This window comes from Nymphaea colorata, chromosome 11, assembly GCF_008831285.2.
Source record: "Nymphaea colorata isolate Beijing-Zhang1983 chromosome 11, ASM883128v2, whole genome shotgun sequence".
NCBI classification, from domain to species: Eukaryota; Viridiplantae; Streptophyta; class Magnoliopsida; order Nymphaeales; family Nymphaeaceae; genus Nymphaea; species Nymphaea colorata.
In genome coordinates this window covers 11,393,234-11,418,008 of record NC_045148.1, presented here as the reverse complement: position 1 = coordinate 11,418,008, position 24,775 = coordinate 11,393,234, and the positions used below count along the sequence as shown (strand labels likewise).

At 38.7% G+C, this 24,775-nt stretch overlaps 1 protein-coding gene across 1 annotated transcript; it reads left to right on the top strand.

Annotated features, from left to right (window-relative positions):
- The first annotated feature begins 496 nt into the window (after nt 1-496).
- LOC116263987 (DNA ligase 4) lies at nt 497-24,312 on the top strand. Its single transcript, XM_031643851.2, has 27 exons — nt 497-990; nt 1,286-1,377; nt 2,382-2,467; nt 2,557-2,693; nt 3,421-3,495; nt 5,180-5,271; nt 11,335-11,406; nt 11,667-11,746; nt 11,890-11,927; nt 12,018-12,024; nt 14,363-14,518; nt 16,478-16,553; nt 17,374-17,498; nt 17,583-17,617; nt 17,709-17,767; nt 17,855-17,938; nt 18,630-18,722; nt 18,813-18,861; nt 18,988-19,075; nt 19,428-19,622; nt 20,698-20,823; nt 20,898-20,997; nt 21,104-21,209; nt 21,838-21,968; nt 22,078-22,239; nt 22,568-22,708; nt 22,969-24,312. Exons 1-27 carry the CDS (start codon nt 655-657, stop codon nt 23,792-23,794), a joined length of 3,567 nt encoding a protein of 1,188 aa, XP_031499711.1. The 5' UTR covers nt 497-654; the 3' UTR covers nt 23,795-24,312.
- The last annotated feature ends 463 nt before the right edge of the window (nt 24,313-24,775 follow it).

Here is a 24,775-nt window from a genome sequence, read left to right as displayed (position 1 = left end):
CTTTGATTTGTTTTTAAGCTAAATGCTCGTTTGCTAACTTTTGAAAGTTGTGGGCACGTTCATTATTCACCCATGTCTTGAACACCTTGTTGTAATTTTTTAAAACTCGTTGTTTAACCTTCTTTCATATAATACATACGTCAAAGTAAATATTTTAAAATTAAAAGTTATAATTAATTGAACATATTACGGCAAATTATCAAAGCAGCTTTAGACTTTGTGGTCTGAAACAAAAAAAGAAAAAGAATTTAAGGGGTCGCCTTGGATGCAATATTTTCTCTACTCACTACTCAGTGGCAAAGCTGAGACAATTTGTCGTTTGCATATACTTAGGAGCCATTATGAAAAAGCCATACTTTTGTGGTTAAGATAGAAAGGCCTAACTTTATGGTTTCCGGATCTGACATTAAGAAGTTGGACCCGAACCGTAACGCAATGTAGTCGCTTGCAATGAACGCCCGATAAGTGGTGTTGGCGCGCTTTCTTCCACCGCCAAGAGAGAGAAAGCTAGAGGGAGAGAGAGAGGATCCGACTTACGACGGGGAATTTTTTTCCGGTGGAAAGACGGAGGAGAAGTTGATTTTTCTCCGGCGGGGATCTCTACAGGACCATAGGAACGAGAGGAGAAGTGAGAGGAGGTGGAGGAAGCGGAAGATGTCGGACGAGACTGTGAAGTTTAGCGTCCTATGCAGCATGTTCCAGGCGATGGTGAGGGCCAAGTCTCCGGTCATGAAGCGAAAGCATTTCCGGACGTTCCTCGATCACGTCTACCGGACACGGGAGTACTTCAGCGCCATCAGGCTGGTCCTGCCGGCGCTCGACAGGGAGAGGGGGACGTACGGGCTCAAGGAATCGACGCTGGCGACGTGCTTGATCGACGCGCTCGGGATGTCGCGCGAGTCGCCGGACGCTGACCGGCTCATCAACTGGCGAAAAGGAGGTGCCAGGGTCGGCGCTAACGTCGGGAATTTCGCTCTGGTGGCTTTTGAGGTAAGCATATTTCTGAAATTGCTTGAGATAGAATTGGAACGGCCACCGCTTAATGTCGTTTAACTTGCCCCTCTTTTGTGTAGACCATGAAACTCTTTTGGGGTCTATCGAGAAACGTATCCATTGGGAGCGAGAAAAAGACTATTTGAGAAACTTGTCTTTCAAAACGTTGCTTCTCATATGATTGGAAGTTTACGTTGTTTATGTGTTAGCAATCAAGTGTGTGTTTGTGTGCTGACGTCACGTGCAGAAGTGAGTATCCCAGAAGCACTTATCATTACCGTGTATGTACCAGATTCTACAAGCCAGACAAGGGGTAGCTTCTGCAGGGATTACCATTAAGGAGTTAAATGACTTGCTCGATCGTTTGGCCTCTGCTGAGAAGCGGTATGGTTTTGTATTGTTGTCACCATGTTTGCGGTCTACTAGACGGTGCACGTGGTTATTCCACATGTTCAAGAAATCACTTATTGTTCATGGTTTTCTTCTTCCAGTGACATTTATTAATTGCTTAATTGCAACTTATTGTAGTTCTTTTATAACTGGATTTAAACTTTGAAGTCTGACCTTGTGGACTTCGGCTATGGAGCACATGCGGATGTGCATATGTAATTGCTTAGATCATTATGATTTCGATCTATGCCTTCCGTTTTTTCCCCACTGATTAGGACAAAGACAAATCGTCGTCACAGATATCACGATATTTTTTATACTAAAGCATGGGAAAACACATGAAAATGCATGTATCATGTTTTTAACATGTTTTCCCCCTTCGCCCATTTTTTCTTGTTTTTTTACATCAGTGGCATCATGAATTCAATTTTAAACTTAAATGAAGTTGTTTATCATCATCAAAACATAATTTTTATCATATTATATAGTTTTTTCAATGTCCTTTCATTACTTTCTCACTTGTTTTATTTTTACCTAATTTTTAATTTTTTATAATTTTCTCAAGATTTTCTTGAGAAAAACAACTTCGCCAAACATTACTCGAGAAAAACCTCACTGTTGAAAAGCCAAAAATGATATTTGAAACAATGGAAAAAACATAATTTGCTTAAGTGAATGTTACAGTTGTGATACTGCTCAAATCCATTCCTTTCATGAATTTATTTAACCTTGCTCCTTGTGTGTGTATTTTTCTAATGGAAGGGAAAAGAGGGTTTCCATTCATTCTGTATTAATCAATAAACTTATTATTGTTAATGACTGAAAGGGTCGCACTTTTGATTATATTTTCTCCAATTCAACTCAATTTTAAGACTTGGTTGCATTCAACAGCCTGAAAACATTGAAGCTATTGTTGCCTGGCACATTTTTTGTCCAATGCTTATAATGGTTTTCTCTTTACGTTTGTTGTTTATTAAATGCTTATGTTCCATCAACAGGGAAGAGAAGACTGCTGTCCTCTCTGAGCTCATTAAGAAAACGAATGCTCAAGAAATGAAGTGGATTTTAATGATTATACTTAAAGGTTTCATGCCAATTCTCATTAGGTTCAGTTATTTATATTTATAAATAAACAGCCAGTCTTTTAATCTATTTATCCTATGTCCTCTGCAGACCTGAAGTTGGGAGTCAGTGAAAAAAACGTCTTTCATGAGTTCCACCCAGATGCTGAAGACCTGTTTAATGTCACGTGTGATTTGAAGTTAGTGTGTGAGAAACTGAAAGATCGGACTCAGAGGAACAAAAGACAGGTACCTAAGTGTTCTTTCACTCCCTAATTTTGAAGTACCGAGCTTTTGCAGACATTACTGAGTAAATTGAAGAATAAGTTCCATGCTCTTTTGGTTGTCGGAAAAAAAAACATGTAAAATCTTATGGTGGTACACTTTGGAACTTTGTTTATTCAAAAATATCCTAGATGGGACAAAGGCATTTTGTTTGGTGCTATGCAGTTGGATGTGTCCTAAAATGGAGTATTCATATTTGGTCTGAAATTCTGTAATTTTAGTTTTATTGTTGTTCGCAATTTTGGCATCAAAAAATTTGGAAGAATCGTGATTGGTCTTGGACCTCTTGGTAGACTATGTGCAGTTGGATCTCTTGATTTCTGCAGTGGTCAACGCAAGTATTTGGTACTAAATCCTGTGATATATTGTCAGGCGTATTGTGTGCCTTCTTAATTCTGGTGGTAGCTGGTAGGTATTGGATACTGTACCTCCATTACCATAGAGGAAGTTATTACCACCATAGAGGAAGTTATTATGAAGCATGAGGCTTCCATTTGTGTTCGTACTTTATACAATTTTAAAGTTCTGCACTAATCTATGACCTTACATACTCTTTAAGTGTCACAACTTAGTGGTATTTGCCTTTGGAAACAACTGAGCTTTTGGGGGAAAACTCGTATATGCATTGACTAGCAAAATGACGATTTTAATTTGATGTTACATGAGGTGGCTATTTTTACTTCTCATGCAGGACATTGAGGTTGGAAAGGCAGTTCGTCCTCAACTGGCATTGCGAGTTAGTGATGTGAATACTGCATGGAAGAAGGTCTCTATTTAAGATAATGTTTCTTGTGGCTTGTCTGTTAAAGAATAAAATGGGATTTTGTTTATGTAAAGTCCGTGACTTTATTCAGGTCAGCATTTGGAAAGTGGTTATTAGTACTGAGCCTGTGTTTATTTTCATATAGTGTGGTTATCGGCAATGCCTCCTAGTTTGTTTTGTCTTCTTTGACATATTCTTTTTCTTTCTTGGCAGGTTTAAACTTTAGAGTGTGATTTCCTTACAGAATTACTTGAATGACTTCTTTCCTGAAGAGTTTGTTTTTGTTTTTATGGAGTGTAAGCTAAATAATATTTTCTATAGGAAACATGAACTGAATTGCTACTTTATTCACTTGCCCCATAGCATGTCATGTCAATGTTGGTTTATAGTCCATAGTCACAAATAACGTCTCAGAGTTTTAAACGGCGAGGTTTTTTCGGGTACAATACGGCGAGCTCGAAAAAAAAGGGAAAAATACGAGAAAAATATGGTAAATTTTTAAAAATTTTAAAAAACTAAAAATGAGAGAAAAATAAAATAAGTGAGAAACTAATAACACAAACATCAAAAGATAAAGTACATTTGAAACAAATAAAAAATAGAAAATGAAAAAAAAAAACTGTTTGACATTAAAAAATTGAAAAAAATGAAAAAACTGAAAAATTGAAAAAAAATGAAAAAACGCGTTAAAAATGTATTTTTTTCGTTTTTAACGTTTTAAAAAAAACACGTTTTTTTAAAGCTTTAAACGACCAGTTAATTTATCGCATTTTTTCGCGTTTTTTTCGAAAAAAACTCGTTTTTTGTGACTATTACATGAAAATGAGCTTGACATCCCCACATTTATCTATAATTGTATATATCATTTTTAGAGAAAAATAGTCCAATCTTCATGAGGAATATGTCAATCTACTTTGGATGGTAACCCTGTCCTGGGGCTGGGACAGACAAAATCATCTGTGGTTTGCTGGTGTTCGGACCATAAAAAGCTTCTTCTGCACCATGATAACTGGGCAAATGGTCTTTCCCATTTTGAAGAGCAACGGTCCATGATCTTGCAGCATGAAGAAAGGACAAATAGCCAAATAGTCAGAGTGCTAAATGCAGATCTGGTGCTTCCTAGAATGTACAAGTAGGTTAGGAGAGAAAGATGAAGTAACAAACTTCAAGGTTAAAGAGGAAAATGGCTGCAAGTTGCTATTTCATTCAAATCCATACTAACATTCATGGAATATCATGGATTTTTGTTTATTGCACAATCACAGTACAAAGAATTTTGGCCTCTAGGGGCAGGCAATTTTGGGAATAAATCTCCTAGTATGCTGTTCCTACAATGTTGTTGCTGAAGATATGCTATAGGTTGCTTTGAAGAATGGCTGTTCATTCTTTGACAGACTGGAATTCCATTCCAAAGGAAGCTTTTCTTATAGCTGTTTTATCCTGCCTATGTGATTTCTTTATTCTTCTGGTCATCTAAATATAGCTAAAATAGTTTATAGAATACATTTGTGCTTGAGTGGAGTTTGAACAAAAAAGTTTATTTTCTTGGCTCAATGTTCATTTGGCAGTTAAATGAGATACTTTGTTACATTTGCAAAATGTGTTTGAATGTTCCATGTAATTGTTCTTATTATTAGTGATTTCTTCGTTCTACATGCAATTGGTGCTCATTCTCTCCTTGCCGCAGCTGCATGGTAAACAAGTGGTTGCAGAATGCAAGTTCGATGGTGATCGTATTCAAATTCACAAGAATGGATCAGAGATACACTTCTTCTCAAGGTGTTACTTTTTGAAGCATGATTTAACATTGTTGATCCCATAACCTTGTATCTAGGTCTTTCTATTTTAATAGTTTTAAAATAAATTCTCGAGTTTGGCTCATTTCGAGCCGATTTCAAGCCAAATTGGGCAAGCTCAAGTTTGCTCAACTCAACCTGCGCAAGCTCGAGTTTGGTTTGGTTAAGCTTGAGCCTGTTAAGCATTAATTTTTGCTTTTTAATTTTAAAATAGGAGGACAACAATTGGAATTTCAAATGGAGACCAAAGAAAATGAGACATCCAGTACGTCAAGAAAATTGGTGGCTAATACTAAGAAAGATATTGTCTCTGTATGTTTAAATGAGCTTATTTGAGCCTAAATGAGCTGAGCTTGTCTTACGGGAGCCCAACATGTGAAGAGAAAAGAGTGTAGTTCTTGGCTTGAGTTCAACGAGTTTATTGAGTTGAGCTTGAGTAGCTTGATCATTGTGCATCCCTAAATATAGATTGGGTTACTGCACTTACCTGCACTCAATTAGATAAAAAGTTAGGTATTTGTTCAATAATCAAGAACAAAGAAGCAAGGGGTTCTTAATAATGTACTTGTGAGTTTTAATACTGTATAAATATGCAACGGAAGAGAGAAACAGAGAAGAAACACACGATGTACGTGGAAAACCTCAAGAAGAGGTGAAAAACCACGGAGAAGCTCTAACCTAGGGGCAAAACCGCAACCCTAGGAGAGAGAAAATTAATTCCACTTAATCAACAAATTTACAATAAGTGGAGATTATAAGAGAGAGAGGTAGAGAGCTCGCCTAGGGTACCGAGCCAGCCTCGGTATCCACGCCCATGGGACCGGGTCCATATCCGGACCCGGTTCCCTATTATAAGATATTCTAACACTCCCCCTCAAGCTTGGCATACATGTCGAACATGCCAAGCTTGCTAACATTCTTTTCAATTTGAGATGTACATAGGCCTTTAGTTAAGACAGCTGCAACTTGATCTTCAGACTTCATATAAGGCAGGATCAATTCCTTTGAATCTATGCGTTCCCGTATGAAATGGCGATCTATCTCCACATGTTTGGTTATGTCGTGAAGAACAGGATTATTAGTTAGGTTAATCGCAGACTTGTTGTCACAATACATCTTCATCTTCTCTTTCATTTCAACTCCAATATCTGCTAGAAGAATCTTTAGCCATAACATTTTTGTAACCCCCATAGCAACTGCCCTGTATTCGGCCTCAACGTTGGATCTAGAGCAGACTTCCTGCCTTTTACTCCTCCATACCACCAGGTTATCCCCCAGGAAGATACAGTACCCTGTGGTAGACCTTCTAGTATTTGTGCACCTTGCCCAATCAGCATCAGAGTATCATTCAATATTCAGTTGGTCCTGCTGAGTATATAGTAACCCTTTCCCTGGGTCATTCTTGAGGTACCCCAACACTCTTTCTGCACTTTTCCAGTGACAATCAGTAGGAGCATGCATACACTGACTCAACACATTTACAACATAAGTAATATCAAGGTGAGTAAGAGTAAGATAAATAAGCTTACCAACCAGCCTCTGATATCGTCCTTTTCCTTTCTCATCCAAGATATTACCAGTTTTGATACTTATCTTTGTACCAGACTCCATTGGAGTTAGAAAGGGCCTGCATCCCAGTTTACCTGTCTCCTTTAAAAGATCCAGAGTGTACTTCCTTTGGCTCATAACAAGTCTTGTCTTTGATCGAGCAATCTCTATTCCCAGAAAGTACCTTAATTTACCCAGATCTTTAAGTTCAAATTCAGCAGCCAACCTCTCCTTCATCTTCCTTTTCTCTTCTTCGTCGTCACCTGTGACAATCATATCATCAACATATACAAGAAGAAGGTTCACCAGACCATTTCTCTGCTTAATGAATAGGGTGTGATCACCGTTTCCCTGTTTGTATCCATTAGTCTTCATTACTACCCTCAGTCTTTCAAACCATGCTCTAGGAGATTGCTTTAGTCCATACAAGGCTTTCTTGAGATGACAACATTTTCCACTTTGGGCATACCCAGGAGGCATGCTTATATAGACCTCTTCCTCTAGATGGCCATTCAGGAATGCATTCTTGACATCAAGCTGGTCCATGCTCCACTTCTTTTGCACTGCTAGTGCTAAGATGACCCTCACTGTCTTCAGTTTAGCAACAGGAGCAAAGGTCTCAAGATAATCAATTTCATATTTTTGGTTGAACCCTTTTGCCACCAGGCGAGCCTTATACCGTTCCACAGTACCATCAGGTTTGTACTTCACATTAAACACCCACTTGGAACCAACTAAGTGAGTCCCCTTGGGAATATCAACCACTTCCCAAGTGTTGTTCTTTGCCAAGGCATCCATCTCATCTGTCATTGCCTGTAGCCATTTAGGATCCTCTTTAGCATCTTCTACACACCTGGGAATCACAAACATAGACAAGGAAGTAATAAAGCATTTGTAATCCTTGCTGAGTTTTGCATATGAAACAAATCTCTAAATGGGGTGAGAAGTACATGACCTGGTTCCTTTGCGCAAGGCTATGGGAAGATCTTCATTTAGTGGACTTGGTTCATTCGGGGAACTCATAGGATTGGGATTGGTTGCATCAACATCTTCAAGCACATCTTTGTTCTTCCTGGTGTACACCTGACCAAACAAATGATCACGGGCTGTGGGCTGTTCATCCCTAGAGCCCCTTTCCACATGACTGTCTCTATCACCTCTGTCTGTGTCTGCCACACTGTGACTAACCTTGTAGTCTAAGAAATCCATAAATTGAATCAGCTGGTTTGAAGAATACTCTTCCACACTGTTGCCTATACACTCCCACTGAAGAGGATTCACAGGAAAGTACGCCTCATGTTCATGAAAGGTAACATCCCGGGAGACATAAATTTTGGAAGTGACAGGATCAATACATTTGTATCCCTTCTGAGTGGAGGAATACCCCAAGAAGACAGCTTTGATAGACTGAGGGTCAAGCTTCTTGAGGGCAGGATTGTGGTCATGGACAAAACAAATACACCCAAACACCCGAGGAGTAAGAGGCCAAAGGTTATGAGTGGGCATGAGCACAGAATAAGGGGAACGGCCATTCAACACACGAGTAGACATACGATTAATAAGGTGGGCACTAGTGAGAAGAGCATCACCCCAGTAGCGCTTAGGAACATGTCTATGAAACATAATAGCCCGAGTGACATCTAATAAATGGCGATTTTTCCGTTCAGCCACACCATTTTGGGGAGGTGTGTAACTACAGGACGTCTCATGAACAATACCCTTGCTCCTCAAGAAGACATCTAGGGATTGGGAGACATACTCTCGAGCATTATCAGTGCGAAAAGCCTGAACAGATGTCTGAAATTGGGTCTCAACAAATGCAACAAAATTTTTGACAATGACAGGAACTTCACTACGTTCTTTCAACAGGTACACGAACGTACAACGGGAGTAGTCATCAATAAGAGTCATAAAGTAATGAAAACCACGACAAGTGGGTACTCCCGAAGGACCCCAAACATCAGAGTGAACCAAAGCAAACGGACGAGTGGTTTTATTGAAAGAAATAGGGTACGAAGCCCTGACATGTTTAGCCAACTGACAAACTTCACATGTGAAAGAGTCAATAGAAACAGAAGAAAAAAGCCTTGGAAACAACTTCTTGATCAACTGGAATGGGAGATGCCCAAGACGCTCGTGCCATCGCATAATGGTAGACATGTCTTCCATGCCTGACAACTGTCCACTAGTGGCTGAAATCAAGGCAGACGCAACTTGCACGGGCAGTCTGTAGAGTCCATCAATAACCGAACCAATCCCAATCTTATTTCCCGTCACCAAGTCCTGCAGGGAACAATGATCAGCAGAAAAGATTAGATCACAATTGAGTTCTCTGGTAATACTGCTGACAGATAACAAGTTCACAGGAATATTGGGAACATGAAGAGCATTATGAAGACGATATTTATTCAACAAGGACAAACTCCCTTTTCCAGCCACAAAAATAGAAGACCTGTCAGCCATAGACACGCGTTGCTGCCCTGAGGACAATTTGTATTCTTGAAACAGCTTAGGATCCCCTGTCATATGATGCGTAGCCCCACTGTCAACAATCCAATCACCATGTGAGGGATTACCTTGATCGCTTGTGGCAACAAGAGCTTGAGCTAACTTAGCTCCCTCGAACGTGGAAGTTTCCTCTTGCGTAGTAGATAGCCGGCTGATATAAGCTTGCAATTCCTTGATTTGATCGGAGGAAAGCTTTGATTTTTCAACAGTTGACGAACTACCCTGACTAGAGTCAGGCACAGAAGGACCCCGCCGACTAGAAGGAGGACGACCACGAACAAGTCTCTTCTCAGGATGAATATCCCAACAGAAGTCCACAGAATGCCCCAACTTGTTACAATGACTACAACGTCGAACAGGACGCTGTCCGGTCCCTGAGGCACGGCTAACAAACGCTGAGGGGGAACTCCTATGGCTAGAGTCAATATGCATAACTTGGCGACGTTGTTCCTCAGATTCCACCCGGGCATACACCTCCTCAATCCCAGGGATCTCGTCACAATTGAGAATTTGGCTCCTAATGGATTCAAATTCATCACGTAAGCTTCCAAGGAAAATAAAAGTCCGGTCCATCCATTCTTTTTCCCAGTACAAGCCATGATCAGAACCACAATGCCAGTCATCATTCACATGGTAGTCTAGTTCCTCCCATTTAGTCTTCAGGGCTGCAAAGAAAGATGCTATAGACAAGTCACCCTGTGTAAGAGAGTAGATGCTACGTTTGATTTGGTACGTACGCAATACTCTCTTCTTACGACCATACATCCGCGCAAGCACAGTCCACATGTCATATGCAGTCGACTTACGCAAGATCAGAGGCTGAATATCGACAGACACTGAACTAATGATCCATACTTTAACTTGATTATCTTCCAATGCCCAAGTCACCCATCGCGGATCCGTTTTAGAAGGCGCAGGTTTCTCCCCAGTAATATAGGACAGGCGACCGCGGCTGGTTATCCCGATTTCTAGGGCAGCAGACCAAGAGAGATAGTTGTCTTTGTTCAGCCGGATAGAGGTGACTTGAACAGGCAAGTTCTCGCTCTTGGTATTACTGCCCGTGTCAAAGGCAACATCTATCTTGGGAGCCATCTCTTCTGCCATCACAATCACCAAAGAGACGCAATACCCAGCACAAGGAGACGCGGCACCAGTACCAGAGACGACAGACAAGAGGCGCCGGAAGCGGAAGAAACACTGGCGGCGGCGGGAAAAACCTTGACAGCGACGGCGGTGGCGGAGAATCGCGGCGCTGGAACAGGCGACGGCGATGGCGCTGGAACAGGCGACGGCGGTGGCGCTGGAACAGGCGACGGCGGTGGCGCTGGAACAGGCGACGGCGACGGCGCTGGAATGACTCTGGAACAGGCGGCGGCGGCGCTGGAACAGGCGACGGTGGCGCAAGGAGAAACAGTGGCGGAAAAACGACGGCAGCGGCTAATAGAAACACCAGCAGCGGCGGAAACACACGATCACAAAGCAAATCCCACACGCGCTGGCTCTGATACCATGTAGAAATATGCAACGGAAGAGAGAAACAGAGAAGAAACACACGATGTACGTGGAAAACCTCAAGAAGAGGTGAAAGACCATGGAGAAGCTCTAACCTAGGGGCAAAACCGCAACCCTAGGAGAGAGAAAATTAATTCCACTTAATCAACAGATTTACAATAAGTGGAGATTATAAGAGAGAGAGGTAGAGAGCTCGCCTAGGGTACCGAGCCAGCCTCGGTATCCATGCCCATGGGACCGGGTCCATATCCGGACCCGGTTCCCTATTACAAGATATTCTAACAAATACTAAAATGTTATTGCTGAACATGAAACAGGGTTTAGAAATAAATGCTTGATAAAGCTTTGATGTTTTCTGGGTCTGCTTCGTATCATATCGTACAATTCAGAGCTTGCTGTCTAATCAATGGATATCTTGGAATCGTTCTTCCTCATGGGCAGTAATTGGGTCATTTGATGACTTATGATGTGCTTGCAGGAATTTCCTTGACCACTCTGAATATGGACATGGAATGTCAGAGGCTATTGAGAATAACATTGTGGCTGATAGGTAATTCTTTACTTTTTTTTTATATATGAAATGTCTTTAGTATAACATGTAATATATCAAGCTTTGGATTTTAGTTTCATTTTTCCACGTGAGATCCTCAAATTATAGATGACTTCCATCGCAGAAAGAAAAGGAAAAAGAATTTACTTAATTTTCTAATCAATGTGTTTCTTTGAATTTATTGTAGGAAGGCTGCTTTTGTATTTCATGCAGCTTTTATCTTTGTTTCATCCTCTTTTCTCTCTGTGTTGGTTGTTTAGAGTCATTCTTGATGGTGAAATGTTAGTCTGGGACACTACAAGTGGACGATTTGCAGAGTTTGGTTCCAACCAGGAAATTGGTTAGTTTCTGTTTTTATGCAATAGGAGGTTCTGTTTTTCATTCCTTATTTGCTATACTCATCATGTATCTTGGATGGTTTATCTTAACAACAAACCCCAGGAACTTAATAGTTAATACTCACCATCTTTTCTTGCTTTGCAGCCAAGGCATGCAGAGATGGATTAGAAAGTGATAGGCAGGTATATCAGAAGTTTAATTTTACTCTGTTGCAGTTGATTGGTGTTATGTACATCGATGACTAATAAATTTTTCCTCTTGTTATTCTGCAGCTTTGCTGTATCCTTCTGTCTGAGTTGCTGGCTTTTCAGTCCTATTAGAAATGAGAAGTTTTTCTTGTGTATGAGACCAAGACTGTTGTTTGACACAAATTCGTTCTTTATCTTTTTGGAATTTGTTTTCATGATCTTGAGATTGTAGTCTTCTGGTTGTGTTGTGGTTAATAATGCTAATCATGTTAAACTTTGTTGTAGTTGTATCCTTCATCTTATAATATATTCTGAAGAAGACCCATAACATGTGTTGGGATATGTTGTCATTTTTCCCCAAAGGAAAGGTGATTGCTGAAGAATTGGTTTTTAGTCCTTTCTTTTTCTTTTTTTTTTCTCTGTTTGGATTGATCCGCCTAGTTGGCTTCTTTTTATGTATGCATCCTGGTGATGCTGTTTTTCTTCCTGGTGAACACCTGGCCAAGGTGTGGACTTCTTTGTGAATGTCATTAACAATTTTCTTTCCATGCCTGTGTAGCTCCTTTTGATAATAGTTCTCATTTTGACGTCTTTTTGATGATTGAATCAACTTCTTTGTGCTATATTTTGTAAAACTGTTTGGTCTGTTTGATGATGGATTATCATTTCCCTTGATTAAAGAAATGGCATGAAGGCTATCACAGTTGCATTCCATGGAAAACTATGTTTCTTAGGTGGAGTGCTTGCCTGGTCAACTGCACATTTTATATGTATATCAGCTTTTATGTCAGAATGTAGGAAAGTCTAGTTAACCAAGTTGAGATCAAAGAAATCATAAGACAAATTCTGGGTTCTAATATAGCAATTTTTTTTGCAAAATAAGTTTTCCTATCTCAGAAAATAAATCCAATCAGTGGATGTAATATAGCTCTATGAACAAGTGGGTGTGTGCATGTGTGAAGTGTGGAGAGGGGAGATAGGGGTCCAGTAGAGCTAGATCAGTTGATGCCCTTGAATTGCTTATCTAGGAAGAAAATCTTAATCAAGATAACATCAAATTCAATAGCGTACATAATGGGTAAATCTGGCAATGGCAGTATATCCTGAAGAAGTTTGACTTGACTATATTTGGTATAAGGACTACTCATAATTGTCCTTAACGTCAGGTACCTCTTAATATTGGTTGGTAACAATAGCTTTACTTAGTGATTTCATTGTATTATTTGTGGTAGCAGGTCAAATTGTTTTTTGATACCCATGGATTATTCATTCCAACTGCTCAAGTTTCAAGGGATGAATAATATTCAAGAACGCTCCAAATATAGTCAATTTCTGACTGCTTATTCCGCTTTTCTTTTGCTTTTGACCATTTGGTTTTGCCTTTGGTTGCCTGGCTGAAAAGAATTGCTGCTTAGGTTGCTAGTATTGCTTCTTCTGTTGGGGTTTTGATATCTCTTGCCACTTGCCAGCTGTTTGTATCTGAGCAATCTTTTGGGTGCACCAGAAGTATGTGAGCTAGCGTTTTGTTGAATGTCATCTTTGAAGTGGTCGAAAATTGAAAAAGAAGAAACTTAGATAGGTGCATTGCAATTGAATGCATTCGTCTGTTATAGTTCAGAAACTTTATTTTCTTATTATGACAACTGACAAGTATCACAGTCTTTTTCAAAGTATTGTGTTAAAGATGGGAAACTAAGGAAAATGTAAAAAGTTAAAAATTTGCAATATTTTGAAAATATTGCCAAAATGAAAATATTAGGTTTTATGGCGGTATTTTTGGTTTTGTGTTCTTTCCAAATAATATTTTTATACTTTTATTAGGTTTCAGGTTTCTGTAAAGAAATTTGGTAAAATAAACTCAAGATTTCGTTATTTTTTCTCTTATACTTTATATTTTTACTAATTTTTTGAATCCCCTAGCTTTTCCCAAGAAAAATAACTTTCTGATTAGTACCCAAGGAAAACCTCTCTGATAAGAACCTAAAAATGATACTTGTGACAATGATTTTTTTCTCTAATTCTATTTTTAGTTTTTTAATTCTTCTTGCAAGTATACATTCACATATAGTTGCTACGGATGAAGACCTGAGGATACACTTTCTGCAGACTAAGTTGTGGTGCATAGATGGCATAAAATCTGTATGTGGTTCTTTCCAATAGTCAATTTGTGGCAAGCAGGCCTACTGTGGATAACTCCACTTTTTTTTGTGCAGCTATTATTAATTTTAGTTTGTTCTTTTTTGCTTCTATTATGTCTGGCTTGGCCCTTTCAGCTTTGCCTCCGTTGTCCATGTACATGCTAATTCTTGGTCAGAAATTTGTCACGTACGTCTATCACTGTACTCATTTCAAGTCTTGCTTAGTGTGATATCAATAGAATTTTTTGTTGAAGTGTTTGTTAATAAAAGTTTCTTAACCCAGTTAATCAGATGTTGCCTTTGATATTCTTTATGTGGGAGACACCAGTGTAATCCATCAAAGCCTCAAAGAACGACATGAACTTCTTCGTAATGTAGTGAAACCAATTAAGGGACGGCTTGAAATTTTGGTGCCGGATGGAGGCCTTAATGCTAATCGTCCTTCTGGTAGCAGTTGGCTGGAAAGCTGTCTCTTTATCTTCATCTGTTATTTCCTCTTGTGCTTTTTTATGTTTTAAATTTTTTAATTTTATGGAGGCGGTGAATTGATAAGAGAGGTTTTCCTTTTCTTTGAAATGTCTTTATGGTTTGACATATCAATTTTATTACTTGTTGCGTTTGTTCATCATTTGTTGTCCATGTTCAGTGCATTTGAGCCGTTTCTGCATGTGCTGCTTGCAGTAGGGTATTATGTTACATGAGAAGAACCAAAACCCCTTTGTTGCTGGTTTGTTGTATATGAAAATCTGGAAATGTATGTGTTAAACTTAAATCTTCAGGTCATCTAATATGTGATCCTGCTGGATCAGGCTTTTTAGATGGCCAACCAGCCCACTGCAGGTGAGGCTTGCTTTTGTCTGGGCTAAGGACTCTCTCATGTCCATGCGCTGCTTCTCTTCCAATCCTTTATTCTCCATCAAGCCTCATACTAGTGCTTGACATAGAGGTTGGAGCCTAATATGTTTGATACTGGGCACTTGGCTTGATTATAGTTGTAAAGAACAATTCATGGCATGGAGCTTGGTTGTGCATGAGGTAGAATTATATTTGCTAAATTATTCTTTTGGCGCTGCTTACAATTTCTAAAGATGCGGTTGCAGAATAGACTGACAACACTGGCTCCTATACTTGACCCAGAGATAACTGTTGTCAGAATCAGCTGCTTTTTAGCTAATATGTCTCACCCATTGTCACAAAGTTACAAACTGAGATTATTCTAGCCGATACTGGGGTTGAAAGAGTAAGCATTTTTTTAAATAAATTTTAATATTATGAATTCTTTTAAAATTAGAAAAAGAATTTGCCTGATATGGGCTAATGCATGATAACAACATGTATCAATTTTTAACTTTTTAAGGTTCTCGATATGAGATGGAAAATGATTTTTGCAACACTGCCACATGTTAGAGTGGGACAAGGTTGGTGGTAGTGGCGCTGCTCCATAAGCCAGGAGCTTGTGTGATTTTAAACTCATTACTTTTAATCTGTCACTTTGATGTATTGAACATTAAGCAGTTATCTATCATATAAGCACACTACAAAATTTTCGAAAACGTGAGCACGTTCTGCATGCAATTTCTAAATTTTATGCGTGCACATAAAAAGGTATTTGCAAAAATGCACAATTATGTCAAATTTATAAAAGTTGCAGTTGTACACTGTCATTACAAACCAGAAACCAAGAGCATGGTAAATATGTACAATTATCTAATAAATATAATTAGTGAAGACGTGGTTATCTATAAATGGTTGACACATTATATGCAAGTGATCTCACATTGTTATATTATGTGACAGACACATTTTGAGTTAAATTTTGAAACTTTGTCCCATGATTTATGGGGATTTTTCTGCTTGACTTTTGGTGGGGGCTTTAGGAGACATGGGTATTACTTAATTGTAGTCACAAGCATCTGAAAGGCTTGATTCAGCATCAACATGGTAACATTTATCTGCCATTCTATTCTAAGTATTCATTCTGCTGTTTGAGCCAAATTACCAGTTTAATTTCCAACTAGTTTTTAGTGGGATACTGAGAAACTGGGATTTGGCATGAGAGAAATGAAAATCATATAATCTGCATGGATGAAGACACCAAACTTCTTTCTAGCCCATAGCCTTTTTTGCTTTTCAGAGGGGTTGGTAATTATGTTAATAGACAAACTTTTTTGGTTGCTATGTAAGATAAAGCACAGAAACTTTTTCTCCTGAAACTTACTTTCTTTCTTAGAGTAGGCAGTGACACATGATCTATAATTTAATTTGGACTTTCAGCTTTTTTATTTAAATTGTTGTACAACATGTGCTATGTTATTCTTTTGCTTGAATAAGTAAATGCTGTTGTGGAGCTCTTTCAGGTTGGATTAGTGCTGTAGCTTAATGCTTTTCTGGCAATGAATCCTTCAGGTGAACCTTGTTGGTCTCTTCTTGTATACAGTGTGGGGGAAGTTGAAAAGTTTTTCAAGGAAACCATTGAGAACAGGTAAACTATTGCTTCACTTCACGTCCGTATAATATGAAGTGTTAGTGAAGCTTAATGGTTCAGCTTGTCATGCCTGTCGAACTCATAGATCCTTCAAATGTTAACTTTGAAGATTGATTAGTTTCTGGTTTATGAAGCTTTGATGCCTTTCAGTCAGAATTCATGTCACAGCACTGTTACTGAAGTTCAAAATACCAAAGGGATGTTCTCAGATTTTTAATGATGCACTTGTTATGAGAAACAAATTGACGAGGAAAAGCATTTATGTTGAAGACTTGAAGTATGTTCATTGGAAACTTCAAAGGCTAAATAGAAAGTAAGGTCATATTTTATCATATAAGGGTAAGTCATCAATGTATCTTGTTTACAAGGGAATAGTGGTCAAAAGTTAATAACAACTAAGCTAATTGCTAAACATCTGTCTTGCCCATGGGTGTAGAGGGACATGGAAGCATTAAGATGTTTTGGTTATTAGACATTGACCATCTCATTTCTGTACTGGAGCTTGTGGAACAGTGACAAATATCTTCGATCTTCACAGATTCCTTTCTCCTATTCATAAGGGAAAAGGGAGAGGTTCACTGCCGTGAAATTTGATGGATTGTGGACACTCTGTGTACTGACTGTTCCAGCAAATCTCGTTTGTTATGAACTTGTGAACTAATGGAGTCCATAAAGCCCTTGATTTAATTGGAAACATGGTTTTCTTATCTGGTGCTTTCTGTTAAATATGAAGCATGTCATATATATGAAGATAATTTCCACGTGGAGCTTTTTCTTTCAATTCTATCAGGCCTTTACTCCTTTTTCTTTCATGCAGAGATGAAGGAATTGTGCTGAAAGATCTTGGTTCGAAATGGGAACCAAGTGATCGTAGCGGCAAGTGGTTGAAGTTAAAGCCTGATTACATTCATGCTGAGGCAGACTTAGATGTGTTGATCATAGGTTTGCACCTGCTGCAACTTCTTATTACATAATATTTTGTATTAACTAGATAGGCAGTTTGATTTCATCTCCTTCTGTTAATAGGTGGATACTTTGGCTCAGGACGTCGAGGTGGTGAGGTCTCTCTCTCTCATTCAGTCTCTTTATCCCCTCTACTGTTTTGCTTTGTGTAGCTTTCATTCAGATTTGTTATTACTTTTCTGGTTCCAGGTTGGCCAGTTTTTGGTTGGACTTGCAGAAAGATCAACTTCAAGTGGCCATCCCACACGGTATGATGATTGTTGCTCTATTGAATCACATTCCATACGTCATATTTGTGACACCAAAAGGGGATGTTGCTGAATCTTCCTTTGCAGGTTCTTCTCATTCTGCAGAGTTGGTTCTGGACTTTCAGATGATGAGCTTGATGTTCTCATATCAAAGCTGAAGCCTTATTTCAGGTTCAGTTTTTGGAACCCTTCCTGGTACGCTAAATAAATTTTGGCTGGTGGTAGTGGTGGGCAGAATAGATCACAGTACAAGTGGTGGAAATGCAGAGTGCTAACTGCTAAGCTTCAATTACTATGTGCTGGTGTTTATTTGTTTACTGAATACCACTGGAGAAATCATATGTTGCCTTTCCTCTAACCAAACTTCCCTTTTTATCCAAAAGAAGTTTTCAGACACTTTTCTTTCTTTTAATCCTTTGGTGGAAGTAGAAGTTGACGTGTCCCTTGAAACTGACAACATGGTAAAAGATGCATGCACGTTGAGTTCCGGTATCATTTATATCTGAGTAAACTGTGTGAAATGTGAATGCTTAAAGATTAATTTCATTTTCTTGTTTTTTCAATATGTTTTTGAGCATCTTCTTTAATCCTTTTTCTCAAGATATAAATTTCTACAATGTTGACTACTTTTATGTTTGACACCGTCAAGATTGCCATTTAGTTGTTCGTAGGATCAGTCTCCCACTGATCGGCTGAGGTGGTAACGGTTTTGACTTCTTGATGTGTTCACCATTCTTTACAATGTCGTTTGTTTTTTTTTTTGTCTTTGTGTGCCTTATTTTCTAATGTAAGTGTCTCACTTCATCTCTACATCATGATGGGCAAGAAAGGTAATTTTTTTCCCCTGATATCTTGATTGCAGGAGAAATGAGAATTCGAAGGCGGTCCCAAACTTCTATATAGTTACAAACAATGCAAAGGAGAGACCAGATGTTTGGATAGATAATCCTGAAAAGTCAGATTTGTGGTTTTGATATCTCTGGAAATATAAATCAGATCTAGTTGGTTTCTGTATTAACACTTCACAGCCTTTTGTGATTTACAGATCAATTATACTTTCTATTACTAGTGATATTCGAACTATTAAGTCTGAGGTGAGCTTCATTTTCTGTCCCAAATGGCACTTTCAATTTTATGCAGAGTCAGCAATCCCTGTGGCATCAGTTATCTCTTTTCTGTGATTCTTGATTGGCTTACAATATTGTAGGTGTAAAATGCAGGTATTTGCTTCACCATACAGTTTGAGGTTCCCTCGTATACAGAGGGTACGATATGACAAGCCTTGGTATGAGTGCCTTGATGTGCAATGTAAGTATAATGGTCTGGTGGCCGTATTATCTATGTTTGTGACTTATTTAACTTTTTCATATTTAAATACAAAGCTTACATGCACTGGAATTGCTCGTTTTTCCTGTACCCCTGTTGCACTTTATTGATGTGCGTTGTGCAATGTGACTATTTCATTGTTTTCAGTTTTCTCCAATTATTTTGATTTCTAATTGTAGAAAACGTGATCTATCTTTGGATTAATCAGAAACAAGGCCTTTGCTATTGCAAATTTTACTTGGTGAGAGATCAAAGAAGTATTAGTCAAGAGTATTGGAATATAAGGTGGCAAGGATCAACCAGAAATGACATTTCTTCTGTTACGATGTTTCAGCATTTGTGGACTTGGTTCATTCCAGTAATGGCAACACTCAGCATGGAATGCATGTTGGGACAGACCATATAACAAAAGAAAGAAGTTCCTCATCAAAGAGACAGAAAAGAACTCTTGCTGTTCCTTCTCAGTTCATTCAGACTGATGTCTCTGATATTAAGGAGCAGAGTTTGGTGTTCACAAACATGATGTTTTGTATCCTTCAAGCTTTTCAAATGATTGCTGTATATTTCCACCTTGCATAAGATATTCTGATTGTTTTAGTTTTGTCTTCCCAACTTTGGATCTTGTTCTACTCATTTTATTCAACACCTGCTGATATGAAAAGTGACCAACAAGTTATGTGAACAAAAACTCATGACCCCATGGGAATTACGTCCAGCTTGTTGATGAACATAAGCGGATTGAATGGACCAACCTCTCTGCATGTACAGAAGACAAGCCCTGATGGCTGATCCATGTCTGCTAAAGTTCTTGTTTTGTTCGAACAATGCACACATATGTCATTTTAGAGGATGTTTTCAGAAAAAAAGCGAGTTTCTGCAAACTATATCTAAGCTCTTTTATGGTTAATTGAAATCACCATGGGTCTCTTCCTATCAATTTGTTTAAATGAGTAGCAAATTTTCTATTTTTACCTCTAAGAAAGATCTAAAAAGTAAGCCTAACTTCTAGTGCTGTTCAAAGCAATTTGCCTAAAGTTTTGCTGATTATAGATAACCTACATTCTGACATTGTTAAGATGAACCTGACAATTTAAGTGTCGTAAAAAAGACACTAGCTGGGATGTACTCCAAAAGTGTCAGGTTCAGGTGTATAGTTAATCGGATTATGAAAAAGGCAAAGATGAACTTATTGAGGATAATCATGTTAACTCATTAACTCAACGTGATATCCCTGGGTTACATTGATTAAAATATGTTATTAAATTAATTATGCAAAAAGAGGGTAACCCTTGTAGTTCATTAGCTCCATTTCGGTTGTGATATCCCTCATTAGATTGTTGGATGTGGTTTTTTGTGTGAGAAGTTATGTTTTGACAATATTGAGAACTTGGGAGAGGAACTTTAGATGTGCTTTACAATTTTCCTTATTCAGAAAACTGTATTTGTTATCCATTGGAGCTGGTAGAAGTCTTTGTCAAGGAAGTCTCTTTTTGAGGTTGTGTTTGTTCTTTGTATGTTTCTGTATGAGATCTTTTGGCTATTGCGATTTGGCTGGAGAATTTGTATTCTATCTGTGTGTATTGGTTTTTCCTTGACATATGCAGACTTTGTTAATATTCCACCTACATATTCTCTGGATTTCTTTCATAAGCTTGTGGTTGAGAATGGTGGTTCTTTCTCAATGAACTTAAATGATTCAGTCACTCACTGCATAGCAGCAGAAAGAAAAGGTTTGCATATTTCCTACAGTCTCTGTTAGTTAGTTGGATCTGGTGACAAATTTTACCTATTGTACATTTCACAGGGATCAAATATCAAGCTGCTGCCTGCCGTGGAGATGTTATCCATTACTCGTGGGTCTTAGATTGTTGCTCACAGAAACGCTTGTTACACTTGCAACCAAAGTTAGTAACAAGCTTTTTTGCGTAGTCGTGCTGCCATATTAGGTTTCATTAATATTATTAATTTGAAGATGGCTTCTTACATCTTAATGGATATTGTTTCTGAAAGGTACCTGCTGTTTCTTTCTGACTCCTCCAAAGAGAAGTTGCAAACAGAGGTTGACACACTGGGTGACTCGTACTTTTTGGATCTTGATGTTAGAGATATTACACAGGTAATGCCCTACATTGGTTTTATAATTTCAGTTTGACTATTTCTCAAAGAGATTGATGCATGTTCTAATTAGAAGGTCAACTTTATTTTTGATTTGTTGGGCAACTGTGCTATGGTTTGCCTGTTTTATGCCTTTCACTGTAAGGGTGTAATGATCTGTCATACCTAATTTTTATTAATGGGTTCCTAGTTTTGATTATTCATCTTGTGCTTGGCGTTCTTGCTGTTGCTTGTATAACTGAATGCTGTGTCTATCGTCATCTTTATGAATAATGAGAAACCTCTGCACCTACCAGCTCATGTCAGACATCCCATGTAATAACATGTCCATCATCCTCTTGTAGGCCTTCTAGAGTACTCATTCTTTGTGGAATATATAAATTCTTACTCTTCGATACATTTATATATAATGATAAACAAAACTGTCCCTAGGTTAATGAAATGCTTTTAGTAATTCTAGTAAAAGGATTAGCTGATACCTACATGTCAGGCCCTAAAATGGCAGTTTCTTTGATTCTGATGGTTGTTTTGATTAATTAACTGATTTCTAATGCTAGATTTTTTTTGTCTACAGACTTATTTACAGAAATAGAGTTCTAACATCACCTACTTGCTTGAATCTTTTTCAGCTATTTGACAACATGCACAAAGTTGAATATTCTAGCTCCAGTAATTACTATAAGAAAAAATATTTTCCCACTGGAAAATGGTCTTTGTTCTGGGACTGCTGTATTTACTTCTGCCAGCCGTTGCAGTCTGTGTAAGATGTTGATATTCTATTCTTACCTTATAATATTGTTCTTTACCTTGCTTTGACCCACTAGCACAAAAAGGGGTGATAATTTTAATTGGTATTACATATCATGCAGGGACTTGGATATGAAGGTTCTGTCAGAGATTGTCTTGAGAAGGCTGAAGCTTGAAGTCTCCATTTGTGGTGGCAAAATTAGCAGCAATATTGCTGATGCTACCCATTTAGTGGTAGTGTCGTGCGACGAGTTTCACATGGATTTTGATAAAATATTGGAGAGGTAAAACATAAGTTGATAAATTGCTGTCTGACACCGTTTAAGATATATTTATGGCCAAGAATAGTTTATTGTCTGTATAGATATATTTTCAGTTACTTTACTTTTTGTGCTGCAGAGTATTTTCAGAGGAAATTGTATCTACTTCGTGATGACCTTTTGAGATTCTGAATGCTTCTTTGTGTGAGCACATAAATGTTTCTTTACCTAAAATTTTTGTTTTTTCCTTTCCTTGTATCTTGTTAACTGAATCCTCGTGAACTCCCTTCTAAAACATGCTTTGCAAATGTGCCTGTATGTCTTATGACATTGTGAATTTGGGTTTCTGCAGCTTTCCTGCTTCCATGGCTCCTATTCTCCGAAGTGAACGGTTGCATGTTCTGGGCGGCAAATGGTTGGAAGATTCCCTTCTGGGCCATAAAAAGGTGGAAGAGCAAGCATACAACTTACGTCCAAAATCCATGGAACTAAGGTAAATTGATACTAAGAACTTTGATCATATCCTGGATGTTGAGCTGCTGTCCTGACTGAGATATGGTTTATGTGCATTGCAGTTGCCTTTTGTAGGTTCTTTGTCCATGTGTTTAGTCCGTTCATGGTGAAGCTTGTGGGCACTTGCTTTCATTTCATTTTTTCTTTTTTCTTTTGATCAGTTGAACTTTCATTCTCTGATGGAGGCAGAATCATGCTTGTGTTTTTGTTCTTATGTTTGTTGACGTATTGTACTTCCAGTGGATCGGACTTGTTGCTACCTGCTACTGATGATAATGAGGCTGTGGCTTTGGCATCTCATGCCCAGGAGGGACCAAAAAGAAGGGAACTTGTCCAGTTGCCTCACAAAAGAAGAGTTAAACCTACTGGGCGAGGGAAACAGTCAGTTAAGATTAGGACAGGTGAACAGGAAGGCAGTGGTTTAGATGGAGATGTCAGAGTACAAGGCCTGGATAAAGGAAAGGAGCCGCTTCATGATAAGCTTGCTGGTACTCAGGCCACTCTTCCTTCCAACCATGTGAGGACAGGGACAAAGAGAAGATTAGTGCAGGTTTCCCGAAAAAGAAGAGCAGCAAAACCTGCTCAGCTGGGATTTGAGCCAGCCAATATCAGTACAAGTGAAGAAGAAGGCAGCCCTGGTTCAGATGGTGCAAGGACAAAAGGTTTGGCTCAAGGAGAAAAGGTAATAAACGATGATAATATGAACAGAGCAAACATGGATGCAGTAGAACATGCTCAGTTAGATGTAGCTGGAGTACCCACAGAGTTAAAACAAGAGGCGGAAGGATCAATAGATGCAGAACGTGCAAAGTTAGAAGGAAAAAGCCCAGAGAAGAATCCTATTTTTGAAGAGGAGAAAGGACCAGTTATACACAGGACAGAAGTAATGAGTGATCCTTTGCATGCTATGCTGTTAGATATGATCCCAGGTCTTCGCACCAAGAATGATGATGGGAAAAGCTTAGCTCAGGTAAGAGAGACTCATGAAGCAACAAATAGCGAAGCTCCGGCAAAGAAGAAGAAAGTGAGTTACAGGGATATGGTTGGAGCACTTCTCAAAGATTGATATTTACCATATCGATCAAGAAGTTTGGTGTCCATCATTTTTTCTGTGATCAGGTGGTTTGGTGTCCAAACATGTTTGCGCATGACCTGTGGATGACTCTGCCTGTGAATGATAGTGTGTCTGAGTCCTGCCCCTGGCAACAGATGGATGCATTACTCTTCGTGTGAATATTTCTCTGCGACATGCCCAAGGAGGCATACTTATCTTTGTGGGCCATCACATGTCGGGATTATGTAAATTTTTTCTCTCTATGTATTTCCTGTTTGCGTATCATGATGTTGAAATCTCTAGATAATGCGCAAATATCTACATTGCTTCATCTCTAGGCCCATTGTGGAGTGATTGCTGAGACTTGGTACCTGGATTTGGCACAGACACAAGGTGAATGTTTTGTAAGTATCTTGAGTCTTATTTTTTTGCAGGTTATTTTGACAATTGATACGGCTCGACTTTGAGCCATGTCTTGGGGAAAAAGAATCTCAATTTATGAAATCTTTATATAGCTTATGATTTAGGATCATTCGTCTCCGAATTTGTATGGGAAATGTTGCGCACAGGAGCATTTTGGTGATTTTAATACCAATCTTAGCGATGGTTAGAGTTATGTGAAACCAACGCTAGCAATTTCACTGTCGTCTGCTTACCTCCCATGTGATTTCGGATAATGCGCAGGCGTTTTCTCCTCGGGCCCAAGGTGGCAGCATCCATGTGGGGATGCTCCTTCACATGGCGAAGGTACACTTCTGGTGTTGTGAGTACAATGAGGAAAAACCACTTTTCATAATTGTTAAAAGCCTGTGACCAACATTTCTGAGATAAATTTCCATTCGAGAACAAATTGACAATAATTTTGGACCCGAAACAAATCTGCTGAGAGATGGTCTGGCTTCCTTTATTCCAAAGAATGAAAGAATAATAGAATGCACAAATCAGACTGGTTTTGGTTAGGAACTTGATTAGTTAAATCATGTAGAGAAGGTA